This window comes from Cryptomeria japonica, chromosome 7 (assembly GCF_030272615.1).
Source record: "Cryptomeria japonica chromosome 7, Sugi_1.0, whole genome shotgun sequence".
Classification (NCBI taxonomy): Eukaryota; Viridiplantae; Streptophyta; class Pinopsida; order Cupressales; family Cupressaceae; genus Cryptomeria; species Cryptomeria japonica.
This window is the reverse complement of record NC_081411.1, coordinates 66588646-66612029: the sequence shown is the minus strand read 5'-3', so window position 1 is coordinate 66612029 and position 23384 is coordinate 66588646. Positions and strand designations below refer to the sequence as shown.

Genomic DNA, 23384 nt, shown 5'->3' with positions numbered 1-23384 from the left:
TTATTTATAGATACCTTTTTGTTATAATGCTAATATTTTTAAATTAAAAGTTTTCTCCTTTCTTATTTTTTGTGACTGTATTTATTTATTTATTTATTTGCATTTGGGAAAGAGCTTAAAAATATGTTTCCTCGTCCCTTCGAAGAAGGAGTAATAGTCTCTTTCTCTGTCCTTTCGATCAAATCTGTCGGTCGTCTTTCTTCTTATTTGAAGGGAATGAAGGGTTTAGCTCATTTCCCCATCGACCCTAGAAGGAGGCTGCACTTGAAGTGTAGCATCTATTTAGATGGAGGCAAAAGGATGTCTTCCATTCACTATATTCTTCTTTTAAAAATATCTATCATTTCCGAGATTTGCTTACTCTGTTTATTTCAAACCCATCCTTGCATTCAACCCCATCCTTGCATTTATGGCTTCTACATCGTCATCTCACCAAAAAAATGTTTTTTCTGGAATTGAACCTCCCCATGAAAGGAGAAAAGTAGAACAATCTTCTAGACTGTTTGATGTGTTCATCAACCACAGAGGCCCCGATGTGAAACAAACTTTGGCGACTCAGCTTTACAAATCTCTAAAGCGGGTGGGAGTAGGGGCATTTCTTGATTCAGTAGAGAGGGAACTTGGAATTTCGTTTACTTCTACTATTGAGACTGCCATCCGCTCTGCTACGGTACACATAGCCATCTTTTCCAAAGGATATGTACACTCCCCTTGGTGTCTAGCTAAGCTGGTTCTCATGTTACAGACCAACGCTAAGATTATTCCCCTGTTTTATCAAGTGGAACCATGGGAACTCCGCTATGTCAAAAAGGGAGTATATAAAGATGCATTTGTTAATTATGAAGAGAAGGGCAGGCATCTCGACAAGATCAAGGAGTGGAAGGAATCCCTTCAACAAGTTTCATATACTGCAGGCTACGAATTCCAAAATTCAGGGTAATTTTTCTGCCAATCTTCAATATCTTGGAAAATTTATTTCTATATTGTTTATCTGGCAAAACTGATAAACTAAAATTTATTTCTCATAAAGTTCCCCTTTCTCTTGCAGTTCAATTGATTGCAAAGAAATAGTTTCCGCTGTGGAAAAAGAACTACAAAGGACAAAACACTTGTATGTGGCCAAACATCCAGTAGGACTTCATAAGCTTGTAAAAGATTTTGAAAAGCAATACCTCCATGATCTTGTTCAAGATTTTGAGAGCCATTGCAGAATGAATAGAACGGGGAGAAAGAAGGGTAATGTCATTGGAATTTTCGGTATGGGTGGGGTTGGAAAGACAACACTCTCCATAGAGTTATTTAACCGAATGAGATCAAAATACACGAGCAAGTTTTCTGTTTGACGTTCGGGAAGCTTGTGCCAGGGCCGAAATACCTAATTTGCAAAGTAAACTCCTCACAAATCTCTTCTGTAAAGATGAGAGATTTGGAAGTCCCAAGGAAGGGATAAGCTGTCTGAGGGATCGTTTGGAAAGGAGCAGCTCTTCGAGTTTCCTAATTGTTTTAGATGACATTGATCATGTGGAACAGTTGGATGCTCTAATAGACATCGATATATTAAATAAGTACGGTAATCATCTAGTAGTAATTACAACCTGTGATGTAGGGGTCCTTGTGACCGCGGGAATTGAGATTGGTTATCATTTAAAAGGGTTGGATAGACAAGATGGGAAGGAGCTGTTCTGTTGGCATGCTTTCCGCCAATCCCATCCATGTAGCGGATATGAAGATCTAATCGAGACATTCGTAAACATGTGTGGAGGCTTGCCTTTGTCTCTTCAAGTTCTGGGCCGGCATGTTTCTGGTAAAGATCAGCAATATTGGAGAGAAGAATTGAAAAAAGTCAGTAAGACACTGCCCGGAGATGTAAAGAAGAGACTAAAGATAAGCTTTGATTCATTAGATTATGAACAACAACAGATTTTCATGGATGTAGCATGCTTTTTCATCGACAGGTCAAAGACTATGGCTATGACCATATGGGAGTGGTCTGGATTGTGCTCTCACCATGCTTTGGAAACACTAAAAGGTAAATGTCTTTTGGAAGAAGTTGAAATAAGGCATCGGTCTATCATGGATTGGAAATGGATATACAGGGGGGACAGGTCTGTTTTCAGAATGCATGACCACCTGAGGGATTTGGGGAGAGAAATGGCAAATGAACTGAGCCATCCTTGTCGTGTGTGGTATCCTCAACATGTGAAATCTTTGGTATGCTTTCCCCTCCTCCGAATTTCCATTTCCTTTTGATATTTAAATTTCAAAATTCCTACTACTACACAAATGTAACCTGCACTATGTGAATGCTGGAATTAAAGGTATTCCAAAACATCCTAGCTCAAACCAAAGGGAGGTCGTTACATTCCATTTGGGATGAATCCATGGGCTGTCAAATTGCATACTTTATAGGGGAGCCGGAAGATAGTTCCGATACTTCTCTACTATGGCTTCAGCTGCGCTATTTCAAACAGTCCCTGTAGAATTTTCCAAACCTGCAAATAGAGTGCAGATCTGCACAAGAGCTAGCTAGAAAAAAAACAAAACAAAAAAAACTACAGATAATAGCACAAAAGATGAAACAGAGCAGCCGAGAAAGGAAAGGAATTGTATTAACCCATCTTATATATTACAGTAGCTGAAAGCATGATTTATATAGCACTTGAACTAGCGCATGATCTAACATTACGGTGAAGACAAGAGAAGACTGAAATCAACAGCCTTAATTCAGGCAGAAAGAATGAATCTAAATCTAACAGAGATCGGTTAGTGATCCACAATCTGAGGTAGTGAACTAATAGTTATTTGAAGTTGGAATTAACCACCAACACCCCCCCTTAATTCTAACCAAGTGTAAAGTGGAAAATCGAACCCCAGGTGTTCCCCCCACTCCAAGGAGAAAGGAGGTCACTAGGATTGACGGTTTTCACTTAGGAGAGACTTTACATTCAAAAGAGGGGTTGAAACCCACAAGATCCAATCCCACACAATGCAAGATTGGATTCTAAATGAGTTTCAAGGGTTAAGACAGCAAGGCTACCCTCTTTTGTAAAGAATGTAGATAGAAGGATTGAACTAGGAATGCATGTAAAGTGAGAAATATTCGCTTATAAACAGAGATAGGAATATGGGATGAAGCTGCGGACTTGGAATTAGCAGTAAAATATCGAGACGACGCTGTCCTGCAAATTTGAGCGAAAGTTGACAGGACGATGGCGCCTGGCATGCACACGGTCCTCCGAAAAATCCGCGAAACGAAGGGGGATCTGTTCGTCTCTGCACAAGGATTCCAGATCTTCAATTATAGCCGCGTACCTGCAACCTACACACAGAAAAGAGAGGACAATTGGGGGGTTAGGGATTAAGGGTTTGCCTTTAGGTCAAACCCCGGTTTTGGAATTAACCAAGAAATGAGAATGTTGTAAATGTAAATGTCTGTAATGTAATAAAGTACTGATACCTTGTTGTAAGAATGTTTGTATTCTTACATGCGAAGGTGTAATGGTGTTGTATGTTGTATGTGATCTCCTCTTCAATGGTTGAATCCTTGTCTTGAATGCAACACTTATCCTTGAATGGAGACTTAGAATGATCAATTGCTTGAAGGAATGCTTGAAATGCTTGAATGTTTGAATGTTTGCCTAGTGCTTCCGCCTTTTGTACGCATATCTCCTTCCTCCTCAAAATGGGAGAGGAAATGTAGTTTATATACTTGTCAACTAGGGTTGAAAGACTGATTTTTCCGACCTTAGGCCGACTTAGCAACCTTATTTTCCAATTTGCAAACTTAAAGACACGAAGCCCCATAAGAGACCGGGCCCAAAATAGGGCCAAGGACCAGGGCGCTGGGCGCCATGGTCTTGGGGAACCAGGGCGCTAGGCGCCATGGTCCTGAAGGACCAGGGCGCTGGGCACCATGGTCCCACCTCCCGGGACAGCAAGGTGCAAGGAGGATCAGGCCAGGGTGCTGAAAAATGCAGTTTTTGATGTCATAAACAAGTTTCAGGGTCTCCATTCAGGTTCAGTGTTGCGTCGCCATCGTGAAGACCCAAATGCAGTCAAAATTGCAAGTGTCGCAATTTTAGGACGCTACATTTAGCCTCCACTTTAGCAGGAGTATAAGCGTATGCCCATACTTCCAGTAAAGTACAAGGAAACAACATTGAAGGACTTTCACCACGTCAAGGAGGCAAGATACACCAAGCCCCCAGTGGACTAAGGATCTTACGACTTCGATTGACAAAGTAAAAGGGAAGATCACAAGGGAGAACCATGACTGTTAGTAGTAAGGTTCTCTCACTATGAGTCATGCAAGAAAAATACCAAAAATTTTCAAGGCAAAGCTAAGTTCGCCAAGAAGTTTTCAAGTATCTTGAAGAGATATGGATGGGGTGTATGCCCCCCTACGTTAAAGCAATCGCACATGCCTCGTCGGGGGTGATTTCTTTAAGGTAGTGATACACATAAGAAATGAGAAGGGAAAGGAGCACGTTATCACAAAGATTTAGCCCCCAAGTGTGAGATAAACCCAAGGATAATAAACACAAAACATAAATCACGAGGTGACTTCGCTTTCCTCGGGGTTAGTATGCTGTATGATAATTCATGTATATCATATGTATGTATGCATAATTGTTCTTCATTCCCCAATCAAGGAAGGTCACCTAGAAGAAGGGAACACATGTGTCTTTTGAGTCAACATGAGAGAGACTAAAAGAGATCTCAATACTTTGCATTGTCCTCAAGTAGACAACACTAAGGACAACAAATAGAAGAATGAGAATAACACATAGAAGAAGTAACAAAAGAGAGGAGGAGAGAGTCTGCTATGCTAATGAAACTAGTCTAGCACGTCATCCACCCCCCGATCTTGCTGATCAATATTTCGGGAAGGCAGGAAATATGCTAAAGGAGGAACATCCAACACAGCAGATGGAGCTATCACAAGATCCAAACAAGGGTTATGTTCATGTTCCAAGCCACGTTGTTCTTGTCTAGGAGCTAGGATAAGTGCTTTAGAAAATTCGTTAGATAGATGGTTATCAATATCAACAAATTCATATTCACTATCAGAAGCAAGAGGAGTAACATTTTCATCATGAATAACATTTTCATCTATATCATCATCAAGATTTATAAAAATAGGATCATCATGCATCTTATGTTTAAGAGATTTTGGCTCAATTTTTGGCTGAGGAGAAAATGGAATAATACTAGCTGAAGGTGTTTTTGGGGATGGCAAAGTTTGAGAAGCAACTGCACGTGCTCTAAGACGACGATTTTGTCGGCGTTCACGCGCAGAACGATTTCGTCTAGTCTTAGTAGGAAGTTGAGAAGATTGAGGAGGAGGAATGTTCTCATCCTTATCACTTGGGTGTTTAGGTTGTGATCTCTTAGGTTGGATAATAGGAGAAGAGGAAGGTCTCTTCTCTTTATAAAAGGAAGGAGGAGGAATTGCTCCATATAAAGGAGGAATATTTGGTTTAGGAAGGAGACCAAGTCCATCATGACGAGGAGGTATAGGTCTACTTTTAGAAAGTTTATTAGACATAGACATAGTCACATCCATAGGAATGGGTTGGGAATCTTCTTGAGGAAAGACATTAGTTTTATCTTTCAAAGGAAGAACTTCCTTCTCAAGAACGATAGGAATATCAAGTTTGGGTGTTCGAGGTTCACTTAGAGATAGGATCATATCTTTTTTCCACTTTTGATAAGATTTAAAAAGATGATCACTTCGCGGTGGAAGAGATTGGAATTGTTTAGACAAAAAATAATCAATAGGAACGCTAGAAGCTCTTTCAGCTGGTTTAAAGAGACTATGATTGACAGTAACAACTTCACCATTATGGGGAAATTTGAAACACTTGTGAATAGGAGAAGCAATAGCTTTCATGGAAGATAGCCAAGGATAGCCTAGCTTCACACGAAATTGTTCGGACGATGGAATAATAGCAAAGCTCACATCAAGGGATTTGTCATGGACCTCAATAGGTAATGTAATAGAACCAATTGCAGGAGAACAAAATGCATCAAATAATTTCGCAACCACATTTGTTTTGTCATAGATCACTTGATTCAATTGCAAAGTAAAAAGAAATTCTTCAGTAATACCATTAACCATGCAAGAAGGATCAATAAGCACTCCACGGCAAGGTGTATTCTTGACTTTTGCAACTATATATAAAGGACCATCAGGTGCCCTAATAGTTTCACTAGAATCAAATGTGATGGAAGGTTCTTTAGGTATTTTTTTCTACTCTACAAAGTTAATCACATTCGGAGTCATAGACACAAGACCATCAGGTGAGAAAGAGGAATCATTAGTCTCAATCACATTAGAGGTATGAGAAGGTAATGGATCAGTAAAAATTTTAAGATTTTGGTTAGGAGGAGCTACAGATGTATTGCCTTTATCATTCACTCCTGAAACAGAGATAGTATTATTATCAATCAAATCTTGAATTTTACCCTTCAAAGCAAAACATTTTTCAGTATCATGCCCAGGTTGACGATGAAATTGACAAAAAGATTTGTTATCAAAATAGGGTGAATTAATCTTTGCAGGATCTATTTGCTTTACAGGAGGGAGAGTAAGCACATTTTGTTCCAATAACTTATTCATAATACTATGCAATGATTCATTCAAAGGAGTAAACTTTCTTTCTTTCTTGAAAAACTTAGAAATAGGAGGCACACCTGATGCTGCATTCACATTTTTGTTGATGATGTTTTCATTAATGAAACCTCTGTTCGGTTTAAACTTCCCAAATGGTTGTTGACTACTATCACCCTTATCACTCGGAGCCATAGGATTTGCTTGTTCCATTTGACTCACGGTCAGTTGATAATTGTGAAGAGTTGCACACAACTGTTGGAAAAAAGTAAACTCAGAAAATAGAAGTTTTTCTCTAATATCGTTTTGTAAATTAGAAATAAAGATTCTTTGAATATCATTGTCAGGTATTGAAAAAGAAATTTGAGCACACAAATGCTTATATCTACCAATGAAATCAGTCACTTTTTCTTTAACACCTTGTTTACAATGCATTAAATCAATCAAAGTAACTTTAGGACTTATATTGTTTTGAAATTGTTGAATAAAAGCATTTGCAAGTTGTTGGAAAGAAGTAATAGAATAGGAAGGCAACGAGCAATACCATTGTAGGGCCTTATCTCTTAATGTTCTAGTAAACAGTTTTGCAAGCAACCTTTGGTCATGAGCAAAATCGGTACATACTGTTTGAAAGGTCTTAACATGTGTTAGAGGATCACCTTTACTATTATAAAGCTCCAACTATGGAATTTCAACATGTTTAGGTGGGATAGCTCGAACAATGTCAAGAGAAAGTGGGCTCGCAACATCAAATGTGGGCACACTAAACTTAGATTGATTCATAGAGGCAATTTGTTGCTGTAAAGAAGAGACGGTTTGTGCAAGATTGTTAATGGTCGCTTCAGTCGAAGAATTCATATTAGACATGTTAGATTGTGATGGAGGTATTATGTTATTGAAAGAAGGTATTGATTGAGAGTAAGGTACTGTTGACGTGTATTCTATACACAATCATACACAGAATAAAATACCGACAGGCATCTTATCCTCTCTTGAGAAAATAGTCTCTAACTGCTGAAGATCTGCAAAAAGGATCAGTTAGATGGACTCCAAGGTTCTTTTAGTGGGGTCTCCACGTGTGGACAAGCTTTTTTAGTGGTATGATGTGATTTGCTGTTTCCTCCAAGGCGTCTTACGGATTCCAAAGGCTCGAAGATTCTACTAAACTAAAAAGGAACTTTCAAAAATAGCAAAAGGATAGGGTTTAAGGAAGTCTAATCTAGCCTAACCCTATGAACGACTTAGCATGAATGAGATTTGGCAAGACTCAACCAACTTCAATTTTGCCATAAGATAACAACTCAATTGAGATTAGTGCGATCTTCTAAGGTAATAATGATGTTCAATGCATCAAAGACCAAGGACACTACTACGAAGGTACATATCCTAGATACGAAAATGCTTGAAGGTTAAGGACTCAAAATGTTTTCCAGTCGACCATGCACGGCGTTCCTACAATCAGCAAGAAGCTAGTGGTTTGGATTGCGAATCCTACCAAATATCAAATCACACACTTAGTCTTTCAAATTAACAAACTACTTTGATTGAGCGTGATTCAAGTACATCCAACAACCATGAAGATAACTTAAGAAATTTGCAACAAAACACCATAACTTCAATATTTTATTGATTTCCAAGTCATCATATACAACAATTGCTTGAATTTCTCTCTTCAAGACTCAATCTTGCTACAAAATAAAAATTGCTTCTAACTCTAATCTCTCTATTTCACTCTTATCTGACTATTCGACTATTATCTATTACACTATTATTAAATGAAATGAAAAATGGGGGTATAAATAGCATCCCCAGTTACAATGAAAGGTCCAGATTGAAAATAAATCAACGGACAAGATCATGACAACTAAACCCTAATTAGGGTTTGTTACAAATGACCTCCTTTTTACTGAACAATATTAAATACATAGCCAAATATTAAATTTGGCACAAAAATCTAGGAGGTATCAACCAATGAGAAATAAGATGTCATGTCATCTGTAACAACCTTTCATCCAGAATCTTATTCCCTTTCCAATTCTCTTTCTTAGCATATGCAATGAATTTTGTCACGATTCCTTCGATTTCTGTGATTGGAATCTCGGGAAGGTTCTTGATACTCTCCTCTAAGTGGATGACCTGATCGAATGCATCTAGAAGAGCTGCGTCCCAAGTAGGTTCAAGTTCCTTCGTTCTATCAATCAGGAGCATGGTGGCATACATCTGATCATACTGTTCATCTGTAACATCTGCGTCCTTGCGAAAGATGATCTTGATTTTATCCTCAAATTCTTGAATATCCACATCTGTCTCGACCTCGATCCTTCTGCCAAGAATGGTATGAAGTACCTCAAATACTCTGTCCTGGATCGGATTGATCACCTCCTCAACTTGACCACATCTAACACTGATGTCCTCGAAGAGAACACTCTTTATATGGAGTAAGGTTGACCACTGAAACAAACTGTGAGAATCACCCTCTAAGATCCTCTCCTGCGCCAAAATTCTTCTGGATGTATGTCTTATTACTTTCAAGACAGGGATGACAACGTCCTTGGTATGGGCAAATGCAGCTACTGTTGCCATCAATCTGTGGATTATCTCAAGGACCTGGATAGCCTGATGGGTGATCTTCGACATCCTCGAAACAAATTCTATGGCCACTGTGTGAGATCTATCCATCCAACTACATGTACGCTGGACCAGGTTTCTGAATCTTTCTGCTTCATTGATCGATTGAAGGGGCAATGCCTGCACTGGTGATCTAACTGGATCCTGACGTCCCAAAGGTTCATTGATGTGACTGAAATATGTCCTCCATGCACCGACCTCTCTCTCAAGCTTTCTATTCTTTTCCACTTCTTCTCTAAACTTGTCCTTCAATGCCTCAAATGTGTCGGTGGCATCATCTAAAGTCTGCTCTGCTGTGGACGGTCCTAACTCAATAGTCTGTATATGATAGTCTTCTGCTAGGATCTCACCCTCATACTTGTCTGCTGCCGGTGTAGCTATCTGCAGTTTTCTAGATCCAGTCTCATCTCGAATCATCTTGGACATCTTTGTAGCCTTCTTCTTTTCTGTTATCACATGTGAACGTCCAACAAGGCTCTCTAAATCAATTGCATTGTCTTCATCCTCAATTACAATCACCTTGGTTAATCTTTCCTTCAACCAATCTGGGATATTCGATCTTTTCTCTTGAACTTGAATTTCTTTATGTACTATTTCTTCTTGTCTGGGAGGAGATGTTACTTCGTTATCCTCTTCTAACTCATAATCTTGGAGAGATCCATCGGATGAAACATGCTGTCCTGTCCTTCCTCCTGTCTGTCATTCTGTACCATCGACTCCATGGACTCTTCCACTCGAACTATTCTATCCTCTGGTCTGGAAGAAGTACCCGGTGTTTGATCTTTGTTGGCACCTAGCTTTTTCGTGGAAGGCCCTTTCTTTTCTGATCTTTCCTTTCTCTTCGAACCTCTCGAATGGAGATTGCCCTCACTGGCACATCGAAGGTTACCTTCACCTGAATTCCTAGGATTAGGATTGCCTTCACTAACACTGGCTCCACCCTCGGCTGGTTTCTTTTCCAAAGTAAAAGACATAGCTATGCCTTGTTCTCTCAACTTCTGATGCTGAACGTCTACCCATCTGCGAGTACAAGACAAAACTGGTGCCATCAAATCATCTAAATCCATGACCTCGGGCTCATTCCAATTCAAACTAATTGTTTTGCTTTCTCTATCATATGAAGATTGGATGTGCCTGCCGTTGTCCTGAGCTTGGTCAGCCACTCTGTAAATCCTGCATTTCCTGATGAAATCCAAAGGCAATCTAGAATGTATCTTTCGTTTCACTCCGAGATCATCTAGGAGGTTCATCATAAAATCTTCAATCTGCTGTTCATGTTTAAATCTTCTACCGACCGTCTCCTCTAAATGTCCATGCGGATCAAAACTATTCCTCCAAGCAAAAGATGAAAAAGAATACAAGGCTAACTCCTTCTCTGCGTCATCCATGGCTAAGACATTAGGACATACCTCAACTGAATTACCCAAAATAATAGGTACCTGAACTCCATTCTGATGTCTGTGTCTGAATGCCTTCACATATGCTGCCAACTGCCTTGTTACTTCAAGTAACACAATTCTGTCTGTCGGGTACCTCGGCAACATGTATGGAGGTAAAGGACATCCATGCACTCTAATGTAAGTGAACTTGGGAAACTGAATGAACCAAGCACCGTACCTCTTGATGAATTCCTGGGCATCCTGAGATAATCTGTTGTGAATCCCTCCTTGCAACGTCCTTGTGATGTTCATCATGAAAGTATCATTGACTAATTTGTAGTTCTTCCCTGGTGGATGATGCAAGTAGGTATAGGATTCACAAGCTCTAACCTCGCCGGGTCCTCTTCCAATCACTCCTCTGTGAGGTAGTCCTGCGTACTCAACACTTCTGATCAACGCATAGATGACGTATGAACTCATGTGGAAGGACTTAGTAGCCCTGAGTCTCCTCAACTGTACGTCTAGGCAATGGCTAATTATCCTAGCCCAATGTATTGTACCCTTTCCTTGAACAATCACCTGGATGAAGTAAAACATCCATTTCTCAAAATAGAAGGCATGAGGTGCTCCTGTAACTCTGTTGAGCATGGTAATCAAATCTCTGTACTCCTCCTGGAAATCAATCCGATGCGGTGTGTTCGGTACTTTGCTCAGACGGGGACGACTCTTAAGTAGCCAGTTCTTGTTGATTATGCTTAGGCAAGCATCTGGATCATCATCGTACACTGATCTGGCTCCTTCAATGCTCTTATATATCATGTCCCTGTGTTCTGGAAGATGGAAAGCCTCACTTATGGCTTCCTCTGAAAGGTACGCCAAAGTGCTTCCCTCATTGGACACAATTGTCCTGGACTGTGGATTGTAGTGACGGGCACACTCAATCATCAACTCGTGGCACTAAATAGCTGGAGGAAAGCCGGCCGCCTTGATGATGCCACTCTCTATTATTCTCTGGGCGACAGGTGATGGCTTGCCGATGTAAGGGACCTCTCGGAACTTCTTCGTGCTAAAGTTCCCCAAGTTTGTATCTCCAATGTTGCTCCACTTTGACACGATCTTGGTCTCCACTTCTTCGGTCTTCTGATCTTCTTTCATGAGAGCCGAGTGGCTGGTGGATGCTCCCGCCTTTGGGGTCGCCATACCTACACAACATTTCATTATTAGGACTAGATTTTGCAATAAATAGCGTAAATAAGAGAGAAGAGTTTTTAGGAAACATCATGATAAGTCTTTAGAGTTATCATTTCCTAAAAAAAACAACGATTGAGCTGAGAAATTCAAAAATCCAAAATTTCAAAATTTAAAATATGACGACGAATGAATAAAGCAATAATAATTAAATCGCCATACCTCGATAGAGAGCTAACTCTAGAATGCAAAAACAAAATTCGCCTAGGCAAAATTGAGGTATAAAATAATCTTCAATATGATCTCCTCAAAATTGACTTTGCCACCTTTGTCTTCAACGTGATCTTCAATTATCGTCTTTGACGTGGTCTTAAATGGATCTTCAAATTTGCCCTTGACAAATCGCTCAAACAAATCCTCCAAGTCCTTAGCAAATTCGCCTTAATGTATCCTCAAGTGCGCATTTGGTGTGGTCTTCAAATTCACACCACCCTTTGATAACTAAGCGCCACCCTTGGTTTGAATTCGCACCACCTTTGAATACACTTCGCACTATATTCGCCTCTCCTCAATTCGCATGAAGAAAGATAAAAATGATTATGTAAAAATGAAATCTCTCACCCTTCATATATAGCGCGCTCATCCTTTCACCCCTTAGGCCGACTTGACAAATAAAACCATTTTTTAAATGATTTGCAATAAAATAACAAGGCCGACTTGCTTAATTGGGCGTTTCAAATCAATTTTATATTAATTAAATAATTAATTATTAATGCCTTGCGTTTTTTAAATGAGAATTTCGATTTTTAATAAAGGCAAAAAATAATTAACAAAAGATAACGCCATATTAAATGCTAAATAAAAATGGATTTTCAATGTTTTAAATCGATTTAGCATTTGAGGAAAATTTGAATTGTTTAATTTGGCGCCAAAAATATGAAAATAAAGGGACGTACCTCATCGCTCTGGTCCCTTGGAGAGGGACAGGAGCGATTCACCATTTCTGTCTAGATTTTTGCATTTCTTACGTCCAACTCCTTTATCTCCACGTTGATTATCGATCATCATGATGGCCTTTCGAATTTGATTGCCTTGTGTGCGCATATGGGTGTCCTTTAAATGCATATCGCCCTGGTCCTTGTCCAAAGGACAGGAGCGATCTATGTTTTTCACGTTCAATATGCATCTTCTATCTTCATTGTAGGGCGAATAACACCTATGCTTGTTCCCTTTGCGTTTGTTTCATTTGTTTGCACGAAGTGTTTGGACGCTTTGAGGGATCATCGCCCTTGTCCCTTGGAGAGGGACAGGAGCGATCCATGATTTTCTCCTTAACCTTGGCAAGTTTGCACTTTGATCTTCATTGTAATGTCTTCTAAACGTCATCCCTTACCTCGCTTAACCTCGCCTTGCTTCGTTTTTGAAAGAATATGAGCGCTTTTGGTGATATCGCCTTGGTCCTTGTCCAAAGGACAGGAGCGATGTGAGCTTTTACCCTTGATCAGCAATGTTTGGACGTTCAACAATCTTGCGAATTATATTCAAACGATGCCTTGGACCATATGCTATCTTATGACGTCTTGACTTAGCTTGAACTTGAAGCAAAACGAGGAATCCAAAGCAAATCGCCCTAGTCCCTTGGAGAGGGACAGGAGCGATATAGTCACCATGCTCAAAATGATGATCATTTTACGTTCAAAACCCTTGTATATCATCCTTTTATCATACCATGGACCCTCTAGAACATTGCAACATCTTGTCCTTACGTAAATTTTGCATGAAATGGCCAATGCATCTAACATCGCCCTAGTCCCTTCCTGAGGGACAGGAGCGATCTAGGCTATAGGGTGTGAATTTCATCATTGTGACAACCTTTTAATGTTCGTGCTTGCTAGAGACACCTTGAAATGTCCCTCGCCACCTTGTCTTGACTTGGATCGACCTTGAACTTGCGTGGGAAGCAACATCATCCTTGTATCGCCCTTGTCCCTTGGAGAGGGACAGGAGCGATCCTCCCTTTGTAGCCTTTATTTTCACTTTGCCAGGTTCCGAGTTTATATTCAACGAACTCGTCCTTCTTCACTCTATTCGTTCATGCCTTGACATTGTTTGTAACTTTGCAAGAAAATCAATTATATCAAAAATCGCTCTGGTCCCTTCCTGAGGGACAGGAGCGAACTAGGCATTTAACACTGTTATGGACATCCCAAAAATCTTCAATTTATATTCAACGCATTTATCTCATGTTTTTCCTTGTTTTTGAATGTAAACTTGCCTTGACCTTTGTCTGGATTTTGCATAATGAAGGAAATCGCTCTGGTCCCTGGGAGAGGGACGGGAGCTATAAGGTATTTCGCCCTGGTCCCTTGGAGAGGGACAGGAGCGATTTGGTCAATATAGGTCATTCTCCTTCATTTTTGCATCTCAAATTATATTCATTTGGCAAAGCATCTTCCCTTGGATGTCCTCAAATCATTAAGTCTTCGAAATCTCGCAAGGACAAGGCGAAATTGAATTTGTAGCTCCGGTCCTTCACTGAGGGACAGGAGCGATTTTCCTCCTGGAGGCATTTTTGTGCTCATGAAAATCTTCAATTTATATTCAATGGAAAGATATCGCCGTTCTCCATCACTTCCAATTCGAAATTTGTCTGGACTCTGCAGGGACGATGAGATATTTGAAAATGAGCTCCCGTCCTTCACTGAGGGACAGGAGCGATTTTGCTCCCACAGGCCAAAATAACATGATTTTTCACATTTTAACACTTCACGAGGCGAAAACAAATCAATTCCAATGCCCAGGATCAAAAATCAAAAAAGGTCAAAATTTGGTCAAAATATTCAATCGGACAAAAATTCTCATTGACTGTCAACACTTAGACAAATTTAAGCTCTGCATTAACATTCCTATTGAAAATTAGACCATTTTGGCGAATTCATTGCATTCAAAATTTGCATCCTAGAAAAGGAAGCTCAAAAGCTCTCAAAAACGACTGGATTTTGGCTTGAAAAGACAGAATTTAAAACCCTAAGGCTTGACCCTAAATCCAGACAACTAACTAACTAACAAAACCCTAAAAACGAAAGCGAAAACGAGCGAAAAACAAGCAAAAAGAGGGGGTCCCCATTTGCGATGGGGCGATGTGTGAAATGGTCACAACAGGTACCAAGGACACTATGATGGTTAGTCATAGGAAATGATTGGAAATAAGGAACACTACCAAGAGGAATGGAATGGTTAAATGAATTGCCCCCTTGCGTCATGTTCATTTGTGGAGATGTAATAGGGACACTCATTGAAGGAATGAATGAAGAAGTCGGATTGAATGAAGGAAGAGGGTTGATTGAAGAGGAAGGATTGCCCCCATGACTGGTGATCATAGGTGGAATGTTTTGTATTGAAGTAGTCATTATGTTTGATGTAAAAGTAGGTATACTAGCAATAGAAGTTGTCAAAGGAATAGAATGATTGGCTTGAGTAGGAGGTTGTGTATAACCTAAAGTTTCGACACAACTCTTCATAGGCATTACATTCGAATCCACGATGTGTGCAATACCACACAAAATATCAATTCCATTCTTATCGCTTTGAACCATACGTTTTAGACCCTCAATTAATGAAAGAGCTTGACTATCGGGATACTCATAAGACATCCATTGCTGAAAATCATCAAATTGGTTATCCAATTTTGAAAGTTGTTCTACAGAAACCTCATGGAGAGCTTCTTCATCATTAAGAGGATTAGAGGAATTACCCATGTCCTCATTAAAAAGGCCATTCAAATTAGGTTCCATCTCCTCGGTAATTAAACCTTGGAAAGACTTAATTCTAAGACTTCGTCTAACGGGAATAGTGTAAGTAGGGCTTATTGTTGTGAAACTCATGCACTAGAGAGGGAGAGAAGATTTTGAATTCTAGAGGTAACAAATTTCAATAAAATCAGCCAATCTCCTAGATTTAAGCTGTTAAATGCAATCACGACAATCTCCCGAAATTTCAAAAAAAATGTCAGGGACCGTGGCGAACGGAGTGCACACGGTCCTCGCAACTTTTTTCAAAATTTTCAGGGATGAAAGTTATGATGATTTTAAAGCTAATCTGAAAAAATTGAGTGATTTTACGATCTGTAGATAGGCCAAATTAAAGTTGCAATCTCAAAATTGAACCCTACCAAGTTTGTTGAAAAATGCAAAATTTGAATTTTGAAAAAGAGAGGGAAACTGAAATTTTGAATTTTATGATTTTAGAGGGAACACTAAAAGCATTGCAAGCTTTGAAATTTAAAAGTTGACTCAATTTCACGCAAAATTCAATTTTGAAAGTGGAAATCAAAGTTGTTGCAATTAAACATTTAATTTCAAAAGTCACAAATTGCAAAAATTTGAATAAAGCACTAAAATTTTGAATGAATGCCAACACACTTTTCAGATTTAGGACAGTATGAAATACAATTTTGACACAAAATTTTTATTTCCACAATTTTTGAATGATTAGAAGCCTTAATCCAAGCAATCACTAGACCAACTTTGACTTTAATTTTGAAAGTGTTAGAATTGATGAAATCAGCCAAGATTCTGGATTTTAGCAGAAAAATACAGTAAGATCTAGCTCCCAAAATTTCAAAAAAAATGTCGAGGACGATGGCACTCAGGGTGCACACGGTCCTCGCAACTTTTTTCCAAATTTTCAGGGATGAAAGATATTATGATTTTGTTGTGGAATCCAAAGTTACAGCCGATTTGGAGATGTTTTGATCAGTGAAATTATCGATCAAAGGTTGAATCAAGAGGGTTTTTAAAAAATTAAGGTTTTGACACTTAACCACTTAATTTTCAGGATTAAAGCACAAATATGAATTGACAATTTGCAATAGAAGGATAGATCTAAAATTAGCATTAACAATTAAACATTTCACAAGCTCAATTACCAAAAAGAAAATTTACGGTTTTTTATGCAATTAACCTCTAAAATTTTGCAAAAGATCAAATGTGGAAATATAATTAAGGAAGCAAAAATTTTCAGATTTAACCATGAATAATCAGAATTAGGATGTTCATGTCGGGTTCACCAAAATGTAAAGTGGAAAATCGAACCCCAGGTGTTCCCCCCCACTCCAAGGAGAAAGGAGGTCACTAGGATTGACAGTTTTCACTTAGGAGAGACTTTACATTCAAAAGAGGGGTTGAAACCCACAAGATCCAATCCCACACAATGCAAGATTGGATTCTAAATGAGTTTCAAGGGTTAAGACAGCAAGGCTACCCTCTTTTGTAAAGAATGTAGATAGAAGGATTGAACTAGGAATGCATGTAAAGTGAGAAAGATTCGCTGATAAACAGAGATAGGAATATGGGATGAAGCTGCGGACCTGGAATTAGCAGTAAAATGTCGAGATGATGCTGTCTTGCAAATTTGAGCGAAAGTTGATGGGACGATGGCGCCCGGCGTGCACACGGTCGTCCGAAAAATCTGCGAAACGAAAGGGGATCTGTTCGTCTCTGCACAAGGATTCCAGATCTTCAATTACAGCCGCATACCTGCAACCTACACACAGAAAAGAGAGGACGATTGGGGGGTTAGGGATTAGGGATTTGCCTTTAGGTCAAACCCCGGTTTTGGAATTAACCAAGAAATGAAAATGCTGTAAATGTAAATGTTTGTAATGTAATAAAGTACTAATACCTTGTTGTAAGAATGTTTGTATTCTTACATGCGAAGGTGTAATGGTGTTGTATGTTGTATGTGATCTCCTCTTCAATGGTTGAATCCTTGTCTTGAATGCAACACTTATCCTTGAATGGAGACTTAGAATGATCAATTGCTTGAAGGAATGCTTGAAATGCTTGAATGTTTGAATGTTCGCTTAGCGCTTCCGCCTTTTGTACGCATATGTCCTTCCTCCTCAAAATGGGAGAGGAAATGTAGTTTATATACTTTTCAACTAGGGTTGAAAGACTGATTTTTCCGACCTTAGGCCGACTTAGCAACCTTATTTTCCAATTTGCAAACTTAAAGACCTGAAGCCCCATAAGAGATCGGGCCCAAAATAGGGCCAGGGACCAGGGCGCTGGGCGCTATGGTCCTGGGGGACCAAGGCGCTGGGCGCCATGGTCCTGAAGGACCAAGGTGCTGGGCGCCATGGTCCCACCTCCTGGGACAGCAGGGTGTAAGGAGGATCAGGCCAGGGTGCAAATGCAGTTTTTGATGTTATAAACAAGTTTTGAGGTCTCCATTCAGGTTCAGTGTTGCGTCGCCATCGTGAAGACCCAAATGCAGTCGAAATTGCAAGTGTCGCAATTTTAGGATGCTACACCAAGGAAAGAGGAAAGAAGAAAGAATGAGGAAAGAGGAAAGAGGGAAAACCCAGTGAGAATAAAACCCCCCCTCAAAATTAAGACTAACTCTGCTTGATACCTAATATGCTACAATGTCTTGCAACCAAATATCTTGCAGAAAGTGGCTATTTGTGCCTTCACAAAGAAGAGAAAGAATGTCAATACAGAATGTAGCAAAACAAATGTTGTAGTAGGTTCCCCTGCAACAAATGATGCCTCTTCCTTTTGGAAGATAGAAACCTCGAGCTATCAAACTGCTGAATTCCCACTCAAATGAAATGTATGAAGGAATCAAGATGAATGGTTATGAAAAATACTCATGTTTCTCCAATATGATGTTGAACTACAACTCTTCCATACAAGATTCCAGAACAGTGACCACTGAAGTGTGAGATTTGTTTGGCTGTGAATCAGGATGTATCAAGATAGTAGCATGGAGTGGCTGAGAGAAAACAAGAGAATCCAAACCAAAAGAAGATGCAACTTGATGTGAGCTGACATCAGAGAGAAGACACATGTCCTCAAAATTGTCATCATGATCAAAGAGAGATTCAACAAACAAATGATAAATGTCTGATAGGATGATATCTTACTCATCAAGAGGACAAGAATGAACCTGCTGAAGAGAATCTGAAGTAGCATTCAAAGAAGCCAAGATCTCTATCAAACTCGCAAGTGAAGTTGAAGGTACATCAATTATTTTTTTAGGTGGAGAAGGAGCAGTTTGCGATTCTGATGCATTCCCAAAAAATAGTAGAAAGACATTATGTGAGAAATGGGGACACTATTCATGCCCATGTTGATTGCTCCCACAATACATGCATCTGCAATCTTTATAAATATACATCATTAACTCCTTAAAAATATCTCCAAAAAGATGCAAAAACAAAACTTTCAATACAATGGTTATTCCAATCTAGAACAACTCTATCTTTTGTGCCTGCAAATAAAAGTGTTTAGCTTCTTCTTCCTAGCAGCCTACTCTAATACCGTGTAGAATTTTGCAGCTAATCCTGCAAAATAGAGAAAAGCTCTAGTTGGAAAATAAAAGCAAAACTTGCAGAGAAAATCAGAAGAACAAATGAAAGCCATTAAACCATCTTCATTATTAAAAATCTGTATGATTACAAATAATATATAGATCACAGGAGCAGAAATTATGCATGAGATACATGAAATTTTTGGAGATCAACAACTATTTGCATGAAACAAAACTGGAAGATGAAGAGGGAGTTAAAAACCAGAATGAGCTCCTTAGTGAGCCTTACATGCACAACGCATATGCACTATCTCTTTTTCATAAAATACGGTGCGGGACTAAATGTTAAGTGTGTTAACACTCCCCCTTAAGTCTACATAAGGAGAGATATGGGTCTCGGCAACAAAGTCTGATCAAGAACCCAATTACAAATAAGAAAGGAGAAAATCCAATTGAGAGAAACTCCTGACCATTATTCGAACTATAGAAGAAAGCTGCAATCGAGGCTGAAGAACTACAAATGAATCCACACTGCAACAGAATTGTATCAAAATCATAGAAACCACTGCATGAGTACCTCTGGGATACTTTGAAAATGCAGTTGTACATATTCTGTATTGCTCCAATGGATGAATAGACACATACATAGTCTCTGAATATAGAAATTGACCATCTGATGACAAGAAGATATGAATATGTAGAAATGTGCTCCAAGCTGAAGAAATGGAAATATGACATCCAGTTGGGATGATGCCATTGTATATCCATTGCTCAATAATGTCCTGCTAGAAAGAAACTCTAGAAGCACTCGGAGATGCGACTCTAGAATCTCATGTAGTCAGGAACCTTGCTAGAAAGAATCTCTAGGAGCAAACAAAGTTGCAACATTGGAATCTCATGTAGACAAGAATTTAGAACAAAAGAACATTTTTGGCTATCAATGGAAGAAGAGTGTATAGCAACTTTAATCTTCTATTTTATACGAGAATCTTATTGAAAGAAACCTATACTAAATGCATTAAGCAAAACCTCATATAAACTTTCTAAAAGTTTAATTTTTACAAAGCCCCAAATTTTCCAGATCTTCATCATGCAGTGCTTGCAAAGCACATACAATTTTAAAGAATCAATATAGGAAAAAAAATCAAGGAGCATGCAAAAATGAGGGGAAGAATATGCATGCATTTAGAAATAGAGATCTACGCCAGCTTCCATGATGATGCTAATCTTCAGAAATCTGCTTGCAAATAATCGTTAATGCTTCTTCTTCATAGCAAACTCGCTCTGATACCATGTTAAAATTTCTGCAAAGCAAAACTACAAATCTAGCTAGGGAAGAAAACAAAACTTGCAGGAGAAAAAATGAAACTCTATTAATTCATTATGTTTTTACATTATGCAAAAGCATGATTTATAGAAACAAGCCACCGCACAGAAATATGAAATTAGCGGTGAAAGATGCTTAGTTAAACTTATTGATCTGAAGTTTGCATGAAAACAGATCCACTATTCTTGGATATAATGGAGAGGATCATGCAAGCGGTCCATCATTCACGGAGATATATGAAAAGAGGAGGTGTTAGCATTAGTTTTGCATCTAGTTTGCAAGATCCTCTCTCACTCTCCGTGAATGATGGACCGCTGGCATGATCCTCTCCATTATCTCCAAGAATAGTGGATCTGTTTTCACGCAAACTTCAGATCTATAAGTTTAACTAAGCATCTTTTACCGCTAATTTCATATTTCTGTGCGGTTAGTGATCCACAATCTGCGGTAGTGAACTAATAGTTATTTGAAGTTGAATTAACCACCAACAGCCCCAACTTGTCTTCAATTCAGATATAAACCCAAGCATTCCTTCATGGGTTCCTCTTCAGAACCTGCAGTGTTTAAGAATCAGCGGTGGGTGTTTCCAAAGATTGTGGCAGAGCGATATGCAGGTATTTTGTCCTTCTACATCCAAATTTAAGTCTTTATTATTTGTATGCTTAGATGTGAGTTATGTTACGATAGTTTCTTGGCTATTGGGTACAAAGTTAAAAATACATTTATTTTGATTATCAGGCGCCCTTCCATTTAAAAGAGCTGCACATTGCTGGAACCTTTCTGGAAGAGTTTCCAGATTTGTCAGGAAAATCAGATAATATGGAAATGGTAGTGTTGCATGCTAAGCAATTTCAAATGGATATTTGGTCTTTATTAGGATCTCTAGGAATGAATCTCCGTAGTTTAAAAGTGATGGAGCAAGAATTAACAGGATACCTGCCTTCCACTGACACTGCAGAGGAGACCCAGTCCTTAGTTATCTCGGATTTCAAATTACCTCACGAGGGAGAGGTGGCTTTGAATAGTGATGGGTGGTCTAAAAGAGCAATGAGTGGCGTCGAAAATTTAGAAATTAAATGCCGTTATCTTGTAACGAAAATTTTAATTACTGGCAATTGCTGTCAATGCCTACAATCTCTAAAAATTTGTACAATGGAAAATCTTATTGAAGCGGATTTAGAAAAGATAAAGACATTATATTTTCTTGAGATTACCAACTGTAAATTTTTCAAAAGATTGTCACTAATACCTGATCTACCCAAGCTCATCGAATTCAAGATCGACAAGTGTGCAATTTTGGAGAATGTAAATTAAAGAATGTAATAGGCTTGGGGAGTTGCCAAATCTTGCCAGACTGAGCTGCCTGGAGCAAATTGAGATTGACAATTGTAATGAGCTACAGAACATTACGCTGCCAGCGGCACTGATCAGGCTGTCTGTACGAAGTTGTAGAGATTTGCAAAGAGTAACCGGTGACCTTACAATGCTTTCACTGCTGATTACTGAAAATTGCCCTGTGCTTGAGGAGTTGCCAAGTCTTTACAGAGTGAGCTGCTTGAAGCAAATCTTCATTGAGTCTTGTGAGAAGCTGCAAGGTGTATCGGGTATTGAAGAGTTGAATGCATTACAATGGATGCGACTTTGTTATTGTAGTAATGCAGTAATACAAGATCGCATTCATAAATTGAAGGTAACGATTTCAATACTCCGTTTAAATGGGCAATCATAAGTGATACTTAATTTTCTTTGAATGGTTAAAGCACCGCAATGTTGAGTACAGAAACTTAAGTTTTACTTAAATAAATATTCAATATGATTTTCTCATAATTTCTAAATTATCACTCTAATCTTCCATGAATAATTTTCAGTGTTCGAAGGCAGTCTATATTAGATGTAAGCTGTTTTACTTGACGTGTAAATGAAACAAACTTACTATAGATGAACTAAGAATATTTTGTCATTTATTTTGTAAAATAAATGCAGCTGTAGCTGCACAGTGTAGGATAGATCTGCTAGAAGAAAAAAGAAAAACAGAGTTTGCCGGAAAAAATACAGAGCATAAAAACAGAGTGTTAATTAATCAAAAGAAAAAATACAATGATCATAATGCATATGAGCATACACCTTTTGATGTGTTTAGATCCACACTTTGTGGATGTAACTCAAGAAACCTGGGTTAGACTTACATGTTAAATTCACGTGAATGGAGGAGATTGAGGCAAACAGATATTAATAGATTATGATCCATAATCTATGCAGGTAACTGTAAAATAACGCCAACAGAACTAGAAGAACTAGAAGTTAATGCTAACACCCCCCTTAAGTCTAACTAAAGAGATAGAAGAGGAAAGAAATGAGGAAAGAGGGAAAACCCAGTGGGAAGAAAACCCCCCCTCAAAATAGATACTAACATAACGAGAAAACTACTGTGGTACAGTTTCTTTCACCCCAAGAAGATCTCAGAGAAAGTGAAACTTCTGCTCAGTGAATGTCTTCATGAATATGTCAGCAATCTGTTGAGACGTGGGACAATACTGTAAATCAATGATGCCATCATGGATCAGATCTCAGATGAAGTGCATGTGGATCTCGATGTGCTTTGTCCGTTCTCGTTGTACAGGATCTCTGCAAACCTTCAGTGTACTTTGGTTATCACACCAAATGATGATTGGTTGATGAAAACATATACCCAGCTTAGTGAGAAAATTTTGTAACCAAAGAACTTGAATGGTAGCATTGACTGCACCTCAATATTCAGCCTCTATGGATGATAGAGCAATGGAACATTGCTTTTTACTTGACCAACAAATTGGACCAGAGCCCAAACTGAGAACATATCCTGAAGTGGACTTGCAATCAATGCTATCACCAGCCCAATCAGAATCAGTATAGCCAATGAGATCCAAAGTACATCTAGCTGAATAATGAATCTCGT

At 38.8% G+C, this 23384-nt stretch overlaps 1 protein-coding gene across 1 annotated transcript; it reads left to right on the top strand.

Moving 5' to 3' along the window:
• The first annotated feature begins 409 nt into the window (after window positions 1-409).
• On the top strand, window positions 410-22782 carry LOC131069335 (disease resistance protein RUN1-like). Its single transcript, XM_059208223.1, has 9 exons — window positions 410-936; window positions 1049-1111; window positions 1365-2211; window positions 20941-21063; window positions 21188-21754; window positions 21852-22139; window positions 22318-22342; window positions 22433-22606; window positions 22709-22782. The coding sequence occupies exons 1-9, from the start codon at window positions 410-412 to the stop codon at window positions 22780-22782; spliced, it is 2688 nt and encodes an 895-aa protein (XP_059064206.1).
• Window positions 22783-23384: the final 602 nt, after the last annotated feature.

Bases quoted from the DNA above. Each gene is read 5' to 3' on its own strand.
- LOC131069335 (XM_059208223.1), top strand. From the start codon at position 410: ATGGCTTCTACATCGTCATCTCACCAAAAAAATGTTTTTTCTGGAATT. The intron at 22,343-22,432 runs GTAAGCTGTTTT...AAATAAATGCAG, and splicing joins GAAGGCAGTCTATATTAGAT to CTGTAGCTGCACAGTGTAGG. The intron at 22,607-22,708 runs GTAACTCAAGAA...TAATCTATGCAG, and splicing joins TAGATCCACACTTTGTGGAT to GTAACTGTAAAATAACGCCA.